The 19,759-nt window shown below is 40.3% G+C and overlaps 1 protein-coding gene across 1 annotated transcript in view; it reads right to left on the reverse strand.

Annotated features, from left to right (window-relative positions):
* The window catches only part of PKD1L1 (polycystin 1 like 1, transient receptor potential channel interacting), a gene marked incomplete at its 5' end in the record, with an annotated part of 292,229 nt that overhangs the window by 99,855 nt on the left and 172,615 nt on the right, over positions 1-19,759 (reverse strand). Inside the window, 7 exons of the mRNA XM_082258926.1 lie at positions 1,312-1,415; positions 5,247-5,313; positions 5,427-5,546; positions 7,802-7,975; positions 9,297-9,513; positions 11,252-11,358; positions 13,218-13,425. Coding sequence (XP_082115052.1) covers positions 1,312-1,415; positions 5,247-5,313; positions 5,427-5,546; positions 7,802-7,975; positions 9,297-9,513; positions 11,252-11,358; positions 13,218-13,425 — 997 coding nt within the window. The remainder of the gene's footprint in view (positions 1-1,311; positions 1,416-5,246; positions 5,314-5,426; positions 5,547-7,801; positions 7,976-9,296; positions 9,514-11,251; positions 11,359-13,217; positions 13,426-19,759) is intronic.

The following is a 19,759-nucleotide window of genomic DNA, read 5'->3' on the forward strand; positions in this document are numbered from 1 at the left end:
CCTTTGTCAAGCATATGTTTGTGAGTATAACTGTATATATACAGTATATATATATATATATATATATATATATATATATATATATATAGAGCAACACCTTTCTTCCATGTAACTATTAAGTGTATATAAAAACCTTAAATATGTGCTGCAAACTATGACAACAGATACTCAAAAATCAAACAAATATTAATAGGCAGTGAACATAATAACATGTAAAAAACGATATGATATAAGGTCTGTATCCCTATTCCCAGCCTTCAGTAGTAAAAAAATTTACCAATGTGTAAAACTTAGTACTCCAGATGCAATCCCTCCTCCTACGGGATTGGAACTCATTGGTGCATCAGAATGACCACCAAAATACTGTAAAGGTAAGTCAAAATGCAGTTTATACTATCCTTTGTGGAAATAATCTTACTTTCCTCTATGGTCTAGAACTCAGTACGGATGGATGTACCACAGTATGTTTTTGCACCAACATATACATGTGCAATGTTCAAGAAAAAGGAAAATGGTTAATGGTCCATCCTAGACATTTGGTAGTCCATGGAGTCTTCCCTTCTCAGTGTTTCTATTTTAAACCTGGATCCCGCACACTCACTGACCAACAAGTTAATTTACTTTGTGTGACTGGTGCCTGTAGTCAAGCTGGTTGCTGCAGCCTTAAAAAAACTGCGAAATACCTCGGTGAGACAGCCACTGCTGCTTATCAGGCAGCAACTGAAGGAGATGTGACTGGCAGTGACAGAATCTCCACCACCATCTGAAAATGCCACAACTAGGCATTTTCAAAGGACATCCCCAAAGTAACGTGTTTGGATTCCCTCTTGGATGATGAAGGAAGATCTACCACTTCCTCTTGAAGGTATGGATCCATGAAGGTGGCTGCCTAATAATTATCTTTTGTTATTTGATGACAGGCATACAAGGGTCCTTACATAGGCACTGCAGCAGGAAGGACATCATGTGCCATAAATGGCCTGTGGCTAAGAACCTTTGTAGTATTTACCAATCATAGTCCCTGCTTAATGATATAGCACAGACCATTAACACCACTGTAATAATGCTTATGAAAGATCCACATGTTGGTTTGTTTTACTTGCTATTATATACTACTCATAAACCAAGTTTCATGAGTATACTCTTCTCATTTATTGGTTAGGTACATCTGTAAGATAGTCATTACATTTCATTGTGACTGTGGAGAGGCTATTGTTAAGAGAAGAATTTTAAAGTATGTTTCAATGCATGAACATTTTGAAGAAGAAGAATCATATTATTTTATCTGTCATGATTTTCACATGCCAATACCTGATATTTCTTCTTCCAGGTATCGTATGCCCAGTACTGGAAATGCTGCCATGCCAAACTAGATTGAAGAATAGTATCTGCTTCTTGTATATAATGTTGATGACCTACAGTTTGGAAGGAGGATAATTCTTGTAATTCTTCATTCTTGTACAATGGATACACCAAATATTTGAATTATTTAATTATTAATCCATTGCAGCCTCTTATGATTTAAAAGTTGCAACGCAACAATCAATACTTCTTATCTATGTATTATTTTTATTTTTATAATATTATGAAATAAGGTTCTAGGTTTTTGGTCTTGAAGACACTAGTGATGTCAAGAAACTCCAAATAGAGGATCTTTTTCATTGTACTTTCTTTTAAAGCTGAGAGCTTTGAAAATTATTTCATTGCCATGAGAATAATGGATACTTCATGATTGTCCATCTATTTTTCAGCCACAGATTGGTGTGAAATAGTGCTTTTATCTGATAGCTGTGCTCAAGAGCATGGCTGCGGGTTCAGTAGGTAAGTGCATTTGGTGAAATCCTTCTCACCAAATTCCTCAACAATCAATGAACTTGGAAGTGTTCATGCCTTTCCTCGGTAATTAAAGTAAAAAAGTGACACACACTTTCACTGTGATTGCAGTGCCGAGACAAAGTCATCTAGAGCCCAGGGCGAACATGCCAAACTGTGCCCCCCCCCCCCTCCTCAAGATGTATGAGCATTATGTGTCAGCAAAAATCCTCCCCCAAAAAGTTGAGCACTAATCTGCATGCTTACTCCCTAAGTCCCCATCTCCTCCATGTACAAATCTTTGCCCCACATGTCCCCAACACAAATGCCTTTCCCCAAAAGAGTCACCCCTTCTAGCACAACTCCTCTACCACTCAAAATTTCCGTCCAGGTACACATCCCCTCCCCCCACTGCAAATCCCTGTTCCTAGCACAAATCCACCCCCTAAATGTTCCCTCCTTGCACAAATCCTCTTCCCCCATCCTCCCTCCCAACACAAATCCCCCTAAATCACCATTCCTAGCAATTATTAACCCCTGGCCAACCCCCCCCCCCCAAATTGCCCCTCCCAACACAAATTGCCTCCCCCTCAATCTCCTTGCAGCGCTCCCCACTTCACATGAAACCACAGTGCCCAGGGCTACCGTCCCTCTTGCCCACCTCTTGTCTCGGTCCTGTGTGTATGCACACATAACAAATACAGTATGTAAATGCAAATAGGAGGCGCAGACATTTTGTTTTCCAAGAAAATGCAGTTGTAAGTCTAGATGTAGCAATTGCTAATTAATTCTGTAGAACTGTACTGTTTATGTTGATTAAAAAATGTTTAATTTATATTATGGTTTGTATGGTAAATGATATAGTAAATCTGATCTTTAGAGATGAGCCAACTGGTCAGTCCAAACCTGGATACAGACAGATCGATCCAAATGTCTGAACTTTAGCCCATTTGGTACGCTGTTTGGTGGGAGCGGAGCATCACATTCATAGCTTCTCACTGTCACTGGTTACTAAGGAAGCCCCCAACCTGCAGACCCCCACAACCACCAGGCAAAGGTTGTGGGGGAAAAGGCCATTGTCATCATTAAAATGGGTACAATGTGCTTTTTCACTGGCATCTCTCCCTGTTGAAGGCATGTGGCCTGGTATAGTTCTGGTGTGGGACACACACCTGCCCCTCCTGGCCAGCCAGGCTGCATGTTCAAATTAGGGGGCTGGTGTGGATTTTAGGAGGACCTTACATTTTTTGTTTTCACTGGAGTCCCCCTTCCATACCATATTCTTAGGTATTCTTGCTGTAGGTTGTGCTACAGCAAAAATAAAAACATTACAAAGAAAATTAGGCCCCTTTCACACTAACAATCCGATCAGATCCGCCTGTCAGTTTTTCAGACGGACCTGATCAGATGCCCCATGCATCCCTGTGGGGCAGCGGATGTCAGCGGAGACATCTCCGCGGACACCCGCTGCCATCCGATCTGTCTGTCAAATCCGGAGGGATGGAAACCCTATTTTCCATCCGTCTGGCGGATCGGATGAGAACGGACAGGCGGTCCGTTCTCATCCAATTCCCCCATTGAGGACAGCAGGGATCTGACAGCTCCGTCTCTGCACACAGAGCGGAGACGGAGCTGTCATCCGCCTGCTCAGCGGGGATCGGCGGATCGATCCCCCGCTGAGCAGAACGGAGTCCGTTGACGGAACAGATAGTGTGAAAGGGGCCTTATACTGTTTAAATTGCTGGCAAATGACATTCATTGCCAGCTTCTTTTTGTTTTTCTTTAAACAGCACACAAAGCTCTCCAAAGGTCCCCCAAAATACATAACATAACAATTTTTTTAAAGAGGAAGTAAGCCCTCCTCTGCAAGTTGTACCTATAGGTAAGTCTATGATAAGGCTTACCTATAGGTACTGTAAATATCTCCTAAACATGTACCGTTTAGGAGATATTTACCTTAAATGCAGCCAGTGACATCACTGGTGCATGCGCTCTGAAGGAATGGCCACTGGTGTCGTTCCTTCAGAGCCCCATGCCGTGACTGTCGGATCCCGCGCGCATGCGCGGGGGTGACGTAATCGCTGGTTCAGGCATTCAAATGCCGCGAACCCGGAAGAAGGGTGACAGAACATGTCACCCATGGGAGAGGTGAGTGGTCAGCGCTTCGGGGCTTCGTTCTAAGGTAAGTATATCATAATGAGCTAGTATGCGATGCATACTAGCTCATTATGTGTTTGTCTTACAGGTGTAATTTAAAAAAAAAAAAATTCGGAGGGTTTACAACCTCTTTAAAACAAAGAAGCTGACAGATGCCAAAGTAATTTGTGGACAATTTTAAAACATTTTATTTTCTAAAAGTCTGCATCTGCACATTTTGTACATCACCTTTTGTGCCTCCCTTCACAGGCAGTTGACACCCTCTCTTCCAACATCCCCTGATTCAAAAATAAACTGAGCCGGTTTGAAGATTGTCAGCCAAACAGCGTCTGCAGCCAATCAGATGCAAGCAATGTTCTGGTATTCTGACAGCTGCTGATGCTAGCAGTTGTCAGAGTACAATAGTTTCACCGAGAGGTTTGTCCATCCGCACAGTATAATGTGAATGGAGGAATCTTTTTTATTTTTTCATTTAGCCTGCAGCTAAATGAAAAATAAATGTATGTGTGCATCGCGAGTGTCCACCGGGCACTCGCGATCGTCCGTGACAGCGGGAGAAAGGCAGGCGGCTAGTGTAAACAAAGCCTCCTGTCAGTTCTCCCTGTGTAAAAATGGTGATCAAACAGTTCTACTATGTAGGACTGTTGCTCACTGTTCTTACACATCAAGCCACAGCCAATCACAGTTAGCCATTACGCGTTGAAAAAAAAACAACAAAAATGACAAAAATCTTTCCCTTTGTTAGTAAAAGCAATAACTTTTGCGCAAACCAATCAAAATACGCTTTTTGCGTTTTTTTTTTACCAAACGTATGGTAAAAAAAAAATTGGCCTAAAATGTAAAAACATTTTGATTTTTACATTTTTTTTTGGGAATTTCATATAAAAAAATGTGAAAAATATTATTTTTGCAAAATTGACGCTCTTTTTTTGTTCATAGCGCATGATCAAAAAAAAATCGCACAGGTGATCAAATACCACCAAAAGAAAGCTCTGTTTGTGAGGAAAAAGGGACACCAAATTCGTTTAGGTACAGCGTCGCTTGACCGCGCAATTGTCCGTTAAAATCACACAGTGACGAATTGCAAAATAGGCCCTGGTCAGGAAGGGGGTAAAATCTTCTGGGGCTTAAGTGGTTAATGATGCACCTTCAAATATGTAGTTGCATTTTTCTGATGAATGTGTCAAATGAGAAAACTGGTGACAACAGGTCAAGCCATATGTGGTGTGCACCAAAAGAACTTTTCAACAGCATTAAAAGATTTTTATTGTTCTCACCTTCATGGCAGTTCATATTGGAAGCCTTAATCTTAGAATGATCTTCTCTGAGATATTTATTCACCTTCTACAGGAGAAAGTAGAAATATTTGTGAATATGAGTTTTCTACAGCAAGATACAGTATGTTATAATGTGGATTAAATATATGAAGGTTAAGATTTACTGGAATGTCATCTTACCTTACTATACCTAAACAGAAGTGATAATAACAATGCAATTGGATAAACAACCATTGTAGATTGAAATCCGGATACCAGGGAAGTGGTAGAAATGTCAATAAGGCCATTTTCAGCAGCATACTTAAAAGTCAATGGGAAAAAAAAAAAAAAAGTTAGGACATGTTTAGAGTTATTTAAAATAACTAAGTATAGTATTTTTATTGTTCTCAGTCTAGCTGTAAACATAACATTTGCATGTGCATTTTAAATACGTAAGATTGCTTACTATTCAATTTTTTTAAACATATGTAACATGAAATCATTTAACCACTCTTGTAAGACATTTCATATTCAAAACTTGATGTTTAAATGCTAAATAAATACATTTATGACTTACATTGTCGTATAAATACTGGAGGTTATGGTGATAATAATAGAACACATTATAGTAAAATGAAGCTGATAATATAAAATTTGGAGAGACAAAAAAAAAAGTAATACAACCCTATAAAATAACTGCTGTAAAGTGCTCACAGTGATTGTTTGTTATTAGCTTTCAGACTCGTAAATGGTTTTGAATTGAAAGACATAAGGATTCATATATGAAAACTATTTTCAGTTTATGTTACCCTAAAGATGGAGAATTTCATATTATACAGCTTCATTTTACTATAGAGTGTACTATTATGAATAAAAATAAAATTTTCTTTAATAAAAGCCCCTTAAGTACAGTTTGGACTTACGTGGACTCAATGAAATGCATCTACCACGAGCAAAATAACCCTTATACCACAATCTAAACTGTATACAAAATGTGTCAGCTCCACACATTTTTTCTTAATTCATGCATATACTTGCACAATTAATTCTTGGTGTGGCAATTTAATCTCAGATACATTCAGCCAAAAGCCAAGGAAACTGTGGAAATCCTCTGGTGTGGAAAAGCTGCCAGTCAGGAATCCAAACACCATCACATTTTCCTATATTAATAGGATAATCCAGGGTTCCAGCACCAATAGTTCTGTTTTCCCAAACCTCCAGAGAACTGTTAGGGATCAGCAAGTGGCTCCTGCTCTGAGCCTGAGCATTGCAAATATAAGCATGAGGCCTTGCAGGGAGTTGTGGCCATTACTGCACACATGATTCAGCTCCTGAGTCTCTCTGCTTGCAGACACCTACACAGAAACTGCCTGCAAGTAAAGACACTAAAGCCCCGTACACACGTACCGATCGTCGGCATACAAATGTTCGTCTTTTCTCCCCGGGATGTCGGTGTCTGTTGAAAAGTGCAAAGACAGCACAAGGACAGCACAAGAATTTTGTCTGCAGACTTCAGCTGACTGCAGAAGTGATGTCATGTAATGGTTAACTTTCCCTGTGTTTTTAATTTTCTGAGCATGCCCAGTCTTGCAAATCTGCGGTCTGTCGGCCGAATTCTGTACTGACAGGCGAACAATCGTCCGTTCTGGTGTCCGCAGACAAAAATTTTCATGTTTGCACGAAAGACTTTTGTCCGCGGATTGTGCGCAGACATCTGTCGGAGGCACCATACTTACACGCGTACAATCGGCAGATCTTTCGTCCGCCGACGTTTGTATGCCGACGATCGGTACGTGTGTACGGGCCTTAAGTAACTGAAAGATGTGTGCAGTAGTGGCTGTTGGAGGGTTTCTAAAGGCCCGTACACACGAGTGGAAATTCTCGTCCGACGACCGATCTGCCGATTTTTGGCTTGTTAGTATGATGCTTCCGACAACCGATTCTGACTTTTCGGCCAAAAAAATCCTGCTGTGCAGGCTATATAATTTTTGTCGACCGTCAAAACTCGTCCGATTTTCGTCTCATTAGTACAGATTTAGAGGGGGGAAAAATCTTATGAGCAAGACTAGGCATGCTCAGAGATGAAAGAACACATACAAAGCAAACCAACACATGACATCACTTCTGAAGTAGAATTCTGTCGTGCGGGAAAATTTGTGTGCAGTCTAGAGCACATTCCAACCAACAGACACGACTCTAGACAAAAGACAGATGACCGGTCGGCGGAAATTTGTTGCGTGTGTACGAGGCTTTAGAGCTGTCAGGGCCACATGATGAAAAAAACATCCATTCATGCTAACTATTGTATGTGTAAGATTACTATTCACTTTACAGGATTTGAAAATTAAATAAGAAACTGCAAATAATAATAATAATAAAAAAAAAAAAAGTTAGCACTCAACTATTTACTATTCATGTGTTTTAACATAAGCATTCAAAATGAAAACGGGTGACTTGGTCTCTTTAGAGGTACAACAAAAATAGCCTTTTCATGATTTTAACTTACATGACTACACATTTTGCTAACTACGTTATACTTATATGACTCTTCTTGATAAAACAGAAAGAAGTCATACCTGATCTTCTTTCCAGTAAAGAAGGATGACATTGAAACACATATACCCCAAACACATGACAAGACATGTGGTTATTCGTTGAGTATGACTGAACCAACTGTAAGATGGCCGGCTGAAGACTGAACACCAGGAATGGAAATCTTCCAGATATTGTGTGAATTTGCAGTAGAAGAGCTGGGATAAAAAAGAAATAGAGAAATTGTGTACAACATGATAGACAATTAGGTCAATTTTACACACATTAAAGGTACCAATAAACATAATACAGAGGTTATAATATATGACCACTGCATAATTGTTTTAAGGAATTTTAATGGTACGAACATGCATAATCGTATAGCTAAATCTAGCCAAAGGTTGATCTTTTTTTCAATTGAGGCATAGAGGGAACTTCTCCCCACTATGCTATTGTATTCTGACAGTGGGACTCATCTACTATCAGAATAGACTGATCAGCACTACAGCCAATTGGCTCCAGTGTTGATCAAATAAAACATTTTCAAAATTCCTGTTTGAGAGAAGATATCAATAGATCAACTTCTCCCTGCTGAACTGTGCGAATTTCAATCCATCTATGGCCAGCTTAAGTGTACTGCCCACGCACAAGCCCTATTCAAGGCAACAATAGCAATCAATTAGGAAAATCCTTCAGCTCAGCAATGCCTGCACAGATCTAGGGTACACATAAGATAATTTTCTGATCTAACCATTATCTTTGCCATTAAAAAACAAATGTGAATTAAAGAGGATCTTCACTGCATCTGAGCACAGCAAACAGCAACACCTTCTAGCATTTCCGGCCGTGGCCATCTTAAATAAGGACAGACATTTCATGTAGCATTTACTTCCTGGAATTCATCTGCCCTTAGTTAAAGCGTGCATACAGAAAAGTGTGCATAGCTGAGAAAATCCCTACTCCTCCTCTTCTGAAATCTCCTGGAATGTATGACATCATTTGCCAAAGCTTGTTTGCCTGTACTTCTGCTTTGACCTGTTTTCAGCAGTCGGCTGACATCACAGAGCCAGTCCAGGCTCAGGAAAGATCACAATCATATAGTCTGTATCTGCCCACATGCCTGGATGGTCCTAGGTAAGTATGATTCTAAAATTCAAAAAACTCCATACTTCTCTTTTAAGAAGATTTACCCTCTCTCAAATTTCTAGATTTTGAGTTGTCACTAGAACAGGAATCCTCCACTTGTGACACTAACTCTGTTAGCGTAGGGCAGGCATTATTTTGGCTGTAGGGCAGGCATTCGTTCAGCCAGTGGACTGAATAATAAAAAAAAAAAGAAAATGTACGGTGGCATATCATAACCTGTGAATAGTGGACTTTAATTAAAACATTTTATAAGGCAAAGTGAAGTGTTTTGTTTACATGAAAAGGTTTATACAGTTTTACGTTATAGTATAGCTAATCAATTCCATTGCATCAGGCTTACAATCACTAAAATTAGTTTTGTTGCTTTGTGTCTTAGAATCAAAAGATTTTTACCCGTCTGAAGCCTAATCCATGTCCTGCACATGTCAGTTCACGTTCAACTTTCCCATCTCCTTCATCAACTGCTAGCCAGCACTCCGCATAGAAAAAAAAACTGGTTCTGCTTTTCAGATCTTTGATAATTACATGGCTGAGGTACAAGCTTGGTGACTGACCACTGTTGTTATGCCAAATATGAATCTTCCATAATGGACCAAGACTATCAGGTACACTTGAAAACACAAATAAAACACAATAGCAATAGCAGGCAAATAAGTAAACACTAATGCTATACCAATTTTATATAAAAAAAAAAAAGGCAGAGAAAATTCTGTTGTTCTTAAGTTTTGCTATAGTAATACCTAATCTTCATATGATAGTTATCTTTAAATTGCACAAACTTTAGGAATATAATTTACAGATTAACAGTCTTCATTATTAGAGAGCAAGGAAATTAGCAACTAGCTCAGTATTTTAAAAAATATCAGAAGTGAAGCTGCGGTTAGAGTCCCAAATCTGGAATTAACAATATGTTGCTTAGTTATTGCTTTTAACACTATAAAACAAAGACTCAAAAGTGTGCTCACGATGGGAGAAATGCCACCATGATTACAGAAACAGGGGAACTTACAGGGCAAGATGCCTGTAAAGGTGGCTATAACCTAGTTTAATTCCCCTTAAAACTTTTTGTTTTAAGAATAATTATTTAAATTCCTAATCTTTAGTGCGGAGGTCAAATCAGTGTTCGTTTATGACTACAGTGACAAGAAAATTTGGAGGAGTAGGATAGAACATCTTTCTAGAACAAATACATTTTCTAACAGTGTATGTGTTTTTGTTCAAGAAATTAATTCCAAGACTAAATGTTAAAAACAAAACAATTTTGAAGTATATTCATACGACATTTGTCCAGTCAATGAATGTACCAAGAACTTTTCGTAAAAATGTTTTTTCGTACTCATAGTTTTTTATTATCAGACTTTAATCCCACTATACAGTAAGTAAATATTTTTCTTTCTTTTTAATTGTGTGTGCATTATTTCACTTGTACGATGCAGAGAAATCACATACACTCACCTTGGATAGGGAGTGGCAGTACGTGGGGTTTTAATTCTGTAGTAACCATGGGCAAAAAATTACATAAACAAAACAGTATATTAATAGCACGAACCAGAAAACGACCATGAGATCAATGGAAAGGGCCCCGGAACCAGAGGTCAAGGGAGTCCTTCATGGCTTCTTGCACCTGGGCCCTGAAGTGCAACATTTGCCTCTGGTATGAACACCACAATTTTTGCTGAGTCCCTTCTCTAACAATGTTATATTACCAGTTAATCCTACCAGTATACCAGTAGATATGTTATTTTACTGCTTCCTGTAACAGGTCAAGCTGTCCAGCAAAAGTAGCATTCACAAGGGTTGGAATAAACCAAGTGATATCACACTGGCATGGTCATTTTCAACACTTATCTAAATTGTTTCATTTTCTAAAAGAAACACATCTGTTGCTGTAACTGTTTAAACGTTTGGTGTTGGGATTACAATTGTTTGTCTCTCACTTCTAGTCCATTTCAAAATAACATGTCTCTCCTGTCTACTTGGTGACAATGTTGGTGTGCTGTTCCACTTCAGAATGAACAACGTTTTTACCCTACAGCAACACAGGCACATATTCGTTTGATCTGCTTTTCAAAAATCTGCAATGTTGTGTGTTCATCCACCACTGTCAGGTGATTGAACTATCATTATAACATAATACACGATAGTTTAGGCAAACCCCAATAGTAAAATGTACACAAAAATGGAAAAATCTAACAAAATCTTTTTTTAGTTTTGGATTATGTGAGAAAGGGTTAAAACTTCTGCAGTATATTGCTATTCTGAGATTCACCTTCCCTATTTGTAATGTTTGTGCATTGTGCAGCACTCCACTTGAAACTTTTTTTATACATTATGCTATTCCACATTACCTCATTATAAATACATTCCTTGAATTTCTTTCAAACAGAGGTCTGTCAGGACAATATAGCTCTCTGGTTTCAGATACACCATCTTCACCATGTAAAATGATGTAAACCTAAATAAATTTAAAAGAAAGTAGTTTTATATAATGTGACATTATTTATTATGTTATTTTACTACGCTTAGTAATTTGAAATTTCGTATTATGTTTACTGTCTAGGGCCCAGGCACATATGTAATAGCTGTGATCATTATTTTTATACCACCAGGACAAAAGAGGCAGTGGGGCTGATTTACTAAAGGAAAATAGGCTCTTCACTTTGCAAGGGAAGTTGCATTTTGCATGGGGATTTTCCACAGAGCTTAGTGAATGTGGTGAAGTTTCACTTTGTAGAGAACACCTAATCACATGCAAGGAAAAGGAAAACAGAGCATTTTTGCTAGAATGTGTTTAGATGATGGAAGTCAGCAGAGTTTCACCTCATTCACTCTGGGGATAATGTATATACTTGAGTATAAGCTGACCTGAGTATAAGCCGAGGCCCCTAATTTTACCACAAAAAAATGGGAAAAATGATTGACTTGAGTATAAGCCTAGGGTGGGAAATGCAGCAGCTACTGGGCCACCACGAGACCCAAAACAGGGGCTGCGGGCATGGTACAGGAGAATGTGGGGCTGTGGGCATTGTACAGGAGATGCAGGGCTGCGGGCATGGTAGAGGAGAATGCAGGGCTGGGGGCATGGTACAGGAGAATGCAGGGCTTCAGACATGGTACAGGAGAATGCAGGGCTGCGGGCATGGTACAGGAAAATGCAGGGCTGCGGGCATGGTACAGGAGAATGCAGGGCTGCAGACATGATACAGGAAAATGCAGGGCTGCGGACATGGTACAGGAAAATGTAGGGCTGCAGGCATGGTACAGGGGAATGCAGGGCTGCGGGCATGGTACAGGGGAATGCAGGGCTGTGGGCATGGTACAGGAGAATGCAGAGCTGTGGGCATTGTACAGGAGAATGCAGGGCTGTGGGCATAGTAAAAGAGAATGCGGGGCTGCGGGCATACTACAGGAGATGCAGTGCTGCGGGCATGGGAATAGCCGAATGTGTATGGCCCTTCCCGAGCGGCGGCGGCGCATGCGCGGTGACATGTTGGCGCCAGGCGGTGCCATTTTTAAATCTAAGGGGCCTCCGGCCGGGAACATCTTTTTTTTTTTACTCAAGTATAAGCCGAGGGGGACGTTTTCAGCAAAAAAATGTGCTGAAAAACTCGGCTTATACTCGAGTATATACGGTAATTCCTTTGCAAAGTGAACAGTCTATTTGCCTTTAGTAAATCAGCCCCTGTCTCTTTTTTGCTAGTCTAGCCTCACTGTTCAGTGTTACAGCACAGTGCAGAAAAAAAGTTATTTGAAAATTGTTTTCTTGTGGCGACATTAAGGCCTCGGATGCCACATGTCGCATTTTGCATCATGCATTATAGCGTGTTTTTGGCACGTTTTTCCTGCAACAGCTATTGACTTGAATGGTCTGCCCGTTGAGTGAAAAAGAAGCTCAAGTGCCAAATTTAGCCACTGAGACAAGAGCATTGGTGACATGCGTTTGACTATGTTTTTTAAATGTTTTGTTACAAACACACCAAAATCGCACCTTATTTGGGGTGCTATTAGGAAATAATGGCACCGAAAGTGTGTCGTGCATTTTGCCGCATTTCTGAAAACTCAGGAAGAAAAACGCAATTCTGTTTATGTTTTCAGAACGCTCAGGTGTGAATACAGCTTTATGATGAGAATATAAAAATACGTTTAGGGCATGCTTTGTGGTTGAAACTGCATACTTGTATAAAACATTATTTTACATTTTTCTACTGCTATTGCAATTCATATGCATCTCTATCTGCCCGTCCACTATTGCGCTATTGTTTGAGTTAAAATTCCTCAATTAATCGATATGCACCTTATTGAATAATAAATTACCTTGGTTGTTGATTTTGGTCTAGATCGAAATCCTATATCAACCATAATAGCGTATCGTTGCTGATCATTTGGAGAATTATCCTGGAGAAACACAAATGCATTTTTCTGATCTTCATGTTGGTCCTTGATTTTACCAAAGATCATCAGCAAAATGTAGAAGATAATGGCAAGCACAACTATAATGCCAGGAATAGGATTTTTTGTGGTGCTGAAAAAAGATAGGTTTTTGTTATGATATATGTTATGATAATTTATATACAATAATTTAGCATTTGCACACACTCTTGTAAATCAAAAAGTGCACCTGTGTCCATTAGGGCTGCAACTAACGATTATTTTAATAATCGATTAGTTGCCGATAATTTTTTTGATTAATCGATTAATCGGATAAAATAATAAAAAAACTCAATATGCCTTTTTTTTCCATTTATTTAAAATAATAATGAGCAAAGAGTGTAAGTGCCGGTTCACACTTGTGCGATGCTGGAAGGCTGCGTATGCGCAGCCTGTTCCCGCATCACATCTGCACAAGAGGCAGTTTACACTGCCATATGCGATACGCAGGGGGTGTCAATTAAATGTTAACGACACCCCCAGTTTGATCGCATATCGCAGTGCGATCTGACAGTTCGCACAGGATCGGATCGCACAAGTGTGAACCACTGTGCGATCCGATCCTGATGCGGCTGAAAAAAAGGGTCATGTGCGACTTTTGTGCGGGTGCACCCGCAGTAGTGTGAACCAGCACTTAGTGCCGGTTCACACTTGTGCGGTTTGCGAGATCACATGTAATTCGGAGCGCACTGCTCCTAAATTACATGCGATCTCATGTGCGGATGCGAGTTCAGCCATACACTTTGTATAGCTGAATTCGCAGCGCATCCGCAGCAAACTCGCACATGAGGCATTTTTTGAGCCGCCTCAGGATCGGATCGCACCGCACAGTGGTTCACAGTTGTGCGATCCGATTCTGTGCAAACTGTCAGATCGCACTGCGATATGCGATCAAACTGGGGGTGTCGTTAACATTTAATTGACACCCCCTGCGTATTGTATATGGCAGTGTGGACTGCCTCTTGTGCGGATGCGATGCGGGAACACGCTGCATATTCGCAGCCTTCCCGCATCGCACAAATGTGAACCGAGCCTTATACCAAAACTTTTTTTTTTTTTTTCTTAATTAAGCTCCTATATACTGTAAATAATATAATAAATGCTTATCTAGATAAAAGAGTTAATATTCCTTATAAGGTGCAGTATTATAATAGAAAAATAAGTGAATAAAAACATCCATGTCAGCCATAGATATGAAATAGGCAGCATAGAAAGACCCCCTTTATGTGCTATATGGACGTTTTTAATCACTTATTTTTCTATTAGAATATTGCACTTTATAAGGAATATTAACTTTTATCTGGAGAAGCTTTTATTATATTTTTTGGTGGGACAGTGCATGGACAGTCACAGGACACTGTAGCTCTAATCTCGGCACTCACGTTCTGCTGCTTCTGTCCTCTTTTCTGCCTTGATATGACTCACTCCCTCACTGACATCAGCAAGAGGGCGGAGAGGAAAGGCAGAGAGGAAAGGAGGGGGGAGGGAGGAGGGAGAAGGGGGGAGGTCACGGAAGTGCAGAGCTGTGAGAGAGAGAGAGAGACAGTGAATGCAGCCGTCGGCTTCACAGAGCAGACAGCTCGCTGATAGGCAGGGAAACTTCACAAAGCAGCACAACTAATCGACGGAGCAACTAATCGATAATGACAATCGTTGACAATGATTGTAATTATCGATTATTATCGATTTAGTCGATTAGTTGTTTCAGCCCTAGTGTCCATAATAGTATGAAGTACTAAGAATTATGAATAATGTAGGCGATGAGCCCTTACTAAAGATTTCTGAGTAATACTGTAATAGCCTATTTTAGCAACCATCATTGCAGATTATATCTATCTCCTATACTTCAGGTGTTAACGCTTTTTCTTTTTCACAACCTGTAGTCATGCATCCTCTTGGGCCCTTATGTCACCACAATTCTGGCAGTCCTCACTGTGCTCGGGGGTGCATCAAGACTTCCAATAATTTTGCTTTGTGCTAGCCCTGGCTCATAAAATTTCAATAAATGCAGTTAGGTTACTGCTATAGACACTCCTGGAAGTGTTAGACGTGGATTAAACTAAGGGTTACATTAAAGAATAAACTCCGCATATTTAAAAAATACAATACAATGTGTAGTTCACTTCACTGGTTTGAGGAGTGTGAAGTCAGTGGAAAGCAAAAAACAAATATTTGGAGTAGTGAAAAAAAGTTGGAAGGAGAGCCCTGTCAAAGTAACATCAAAATTAAAAATTGCAGCGCCTACATAAATATAAACAATGAACTCTTATAAATGGTTTTTAAAATCAAGTCCATAAATAAAAATAGTCCCTAAGGAAATGAAAAAAATCATTCACCAAAAAACTTTGTGCAGAAAATACCTGAAAAGGTCACATGTAAAAGGAACCTTGGAAATCTGTGTCTTGTTCAGTCCCTCATAGAATAATCATGAGAAAAAAGAGCAGAGAAAAATGACACTCATAGTGTAGTAAACCGATGGTGGGATCTATCACAGCAGATAGGGAAGAGCACCTGTGATGTATGAATAGACAAACTTCAGTGCTTGACTCCTTAAGCTCCAAACGCAATGCAAACTCAACAAACAACTTTTTTTTCTCATGATTATTCTATAAGGGAGACTGAACGAGACACGGACTTCCAAGTTTCCTTTTTCATGTCACCTTTTTCAGGTATTTTCTGCACAAAGTTTTTTGGTGAATGATTTTTTCATTTTCTCAAGGACTATTTTTATTTATTGAAAAACTGTTTATTTTCCTACGAGCAACCTGTGTATAGTAGACTTTTTAAAACATTTGCCGCAGACACTTCACTTCTCATAAAAGTGTAATGAAACTGATAAATATAAAATAGTGCTGCGCAAATGATAAAAAATCTATTAAAATTATATATAAAAGTGATAGAATCTGTGGTGGTTTCTACAATGGAATCTACTCAAAATAGATCTCTCTGTTCAGATAAATACAGTGAATACCTATAAAACCTCAAAAATGTGCAAAAAAATGTTCATATCATATCATATGAACATTTTTCTACTCTGTCAAAGTAACATGACTGGTTCTCATCCAATCACAGAGTTGTTTCTGCCACATGAAGCATAGATAATTCTGTAGGGTACTGCAGGCTTCATACTGCAAAGTTTATTCTCTCTTTGTAATAATTGGACCCCGTAAACATTGCCTTTGATTATTGACAGTGCTCGTTACCCTATCACTCTGCAGTCCAACTGCCACAAATAATTTTGGAATTGGCAACATCACTTTTTTCAAGCCTTGTATGTCTAACCTTAAGCCCCGTACACACGATCAGATTATTGAACGATATGTCGTCCATTTTTTGTGGCATGCTAGTCTGATGTGGAAAGTGAAGAGGTTATTTTTATACGAATTTTCCCGTACGACAGAATTCTACTTCAGAAGTGATGTCATGCATTGGATTGCTTTGTATGTGTTCTTTCGTCTCTGGGCATGCCTAGTCTTGCTCTTAGGATTTTTTTCCGTCGAAATCTGTACTAATGAGACGAAAATTGGACGTTGTATTACGGACGACAAAAATTTTATAGGCTGCACATCAGGATTTTGTCAGCCGAAAAGTCGGAGTTGGCTGTTGAAAGCACCATACTAACAAACCGAAAATCTGCAGATCGTCGGACGAATTGTCCCCACAGATTTTCTTATCGTGTGTACGGGCCTTTAGGCTGTGCCTTTGCTATATTGATTTATTTTCTGCACAGGCAACTGTTTTTAGTAGAGCATACAGGGAGACACTCTCTTTCCATTTTCTCATCAGTGAGAAAAATAACTTTCTACCAAGGTAGAACATTTCTGCATGTATAAGCTAATTGCTTATACTGGCCAGAATTCCTTGTTATCGCTCTTGATGCAGGCCTAAGCTAGATAGTTGTAAAAGATGTGTGTAAAACTGAGTGATTTAATATAATCCGTGGCATTCATAATTTAGCATCAAGGTTACAGTATATTACTAACTAGTTAGGCCAATATCTTATTTTCATTTAGTCCCATTCAGGTTTTTTTTATTTTTTCAGAAAAAAACAAAACAAACACCTGGATTCAATCACCTGGGGTGTCTACCTTTGTACACATTGTCCCTTTTAGGATAATTCTAATTGCAAAATAATACAGTGTCAGGGAATAATCTAATAAAAAGATGCAATCCAAAGGCCAAAATATACACCATTAAAAATAGGTCCTTTGAGACAGGAAAAAACAGGTAAGGGGCATGTGCGAGTGGCCTAACAATTAAAAGAAATAACTATAACGGAAAATTGATATCAAATACTTACCGTCATTTTCCTTTCCTGATGTACTCCATGGCAGCATACGTTCGGGTAGGCCCCGCCTCCTCTCCTACCTCATAGGACCCCACTCCCATAAATCTTTTCTCCCTTTCAGCATCAGTGTTCTGTAACTAGCCTACTCAGGAATTGGGAGGGGACTCCTGCTGCCATGGAGTCCATCAGGAAAGGAAAATTACGGTAAGTATTTGATATCAATTTTCCGTTTTCCTGACAGACTCCATGGCAGCATACGTTCGGGAAATAACTCGCTATACACTCCCGGGTGGGAAGATGCTGAATAAAGAAAATTTTAATTGGCACCGTCAACTGACAAGACTTGAACGCCAAAATTAACAGAAGATAATGCGGCAGGTTCAACACAATAATGGGAAAGAAAAGTGTTGATAGATGACCAGGAGGCTGCCCTGCAGATCACATCAGGCGCAACGTGTTTAGAGACTGCCCAAGACGTAGCAATGCTTCTGGTAGAATGAGCCGTAATCGCCTCCGGAGGAGCCAAGCCCTTTGCTCTATACGCCCATTGGATAGCCTGGACAATCCACGCAGCCACCGCTCTAGAAGAGGCACGCATTCCTCTCTTTTTCCCATGGAGGAGAACAAAAAGAAAATCCGATTGATGGAAGGAGGATGTGGCCTCCAAATATTGATTCAAAGTATTGCCCACATCTAGAGGATGGACTGGAGATTCCTCATTGGTTCTGAAGGTGGGCAGAACTATCTCAGAATTTTCATGAAAGACAGAGGTCACTTTAGGGTTTGATCCTAGCATAGGTATTAGGACCACTCTGTCCTAAAAGAAGGTCAGAAAAGGCTCTTTGCAACCTAGATTATGCACTTCAGAGACCCTTTTAGCAGAGGTAATAGCCACCAAAAATACTGTCTTCAGCGTAAGCTCCTTGATTGACATGGAAGCAACATCCGCGGTCAAGACAAGAAGTCCAAAACTAATGGGAGATCCCATTTTGGGAATCTCGGCTTTCTCTGAGGCCTGAGCCTGACTGCGCCTTTGAAAAACTGTTGGACCAGTTGATGTCTTGCCCACGAAATTCCGGTGAAGGCTGAGATGGCAGAGACTTTCACCCGGAGAGAACTAATCGAAAGGGAGAGATCCAGACCAGACTGCAAGAAACTCAGGACTTGCTGAATAGTAGGTGTGTCTACTGGACCAGACCCCTGGGCTTGATGACTCATGAACCTAGCTCAGATCCTCTCATAGACCCTGTTGGTGCTACCTCTTCTTGAACTCATGAGAGTAGGTATCACCTCTTCTGGACATCCGAGAGCCTCCAACCTCCCCCTCTCAAGAACCAAGCCTTGAGGTGCAGACGCGCAGGGCATGGATGCAGAGTAGGACCTTGAGATAGAAGGTCCGGGCCTGAGAGGTAGAGGGATTGGATCCCTGAAGCTGAGAAGGGACAGCAGGGGAAACCAGGGCCTGTTGGGCCAGAAGGGAATTATCGCTATGACTTCTACCTCCTCCATCTTCAGTCTCCGAAGGAATTGGAGAACTATTGGCACCGGCGGAAAAGCATAAGCAGTTTGGAAATTCCATCTGTCTGTGAGGGCATCCACTCCAAAGGCTCGAGGATCCCTGAACCTTGCATAGTATTTCTGAAGCTTCTTGTTGCGTGGACTCGCAAAAAGATCCACTTCTGGCGAAATTCCCAGAGACAGAACCCAATCAAACACCTCCTGATGGAGGGACCACTCGTTGTTGTCCAATTGGTATCTGGATAGAAAGTCTGCTTCCACATTCAACACTCCCGGAACAAAGACTGCCGAAAGATTGGCCAGATGTTGCTGGGCCCATGACATAATCGGCTCTGTTTCCTGGAGGAGAGAAATGCTGCGAGTTCCTCCCTGCCTCTTGACGTATGCCACTGCCGTGGTGTTTTCCATCCTGAGCAACACTGAGGCTCCCTGAGTCAGATGGTGAAAAGCCTGAAGGGCTTTGAGGGCAGCTCGTAGTTCTAGAATGTTGGACACCACTCCGTTAACGGGAAAATTACATCTGCCTTGTGCCACTTCTGACAGACAGTGGGCTCCCCAACCGGTACTGCTGGCATCGGAGGTTATCGTAATCCAGGTTATTGGAGCAATCGACTGGCAGTTG

Source organism: Pelophylax lessonae (genome assembly GCF_965119305.1).
Source record: "Pelophylax lessonae genome assembly, chromosome: 5".
Lineage (NCBI taxonomy): Eukaryota > Metazoa > Chordata > Amphibia > Anura > Ranidae > Pelophylax > Pelophylax lessonae.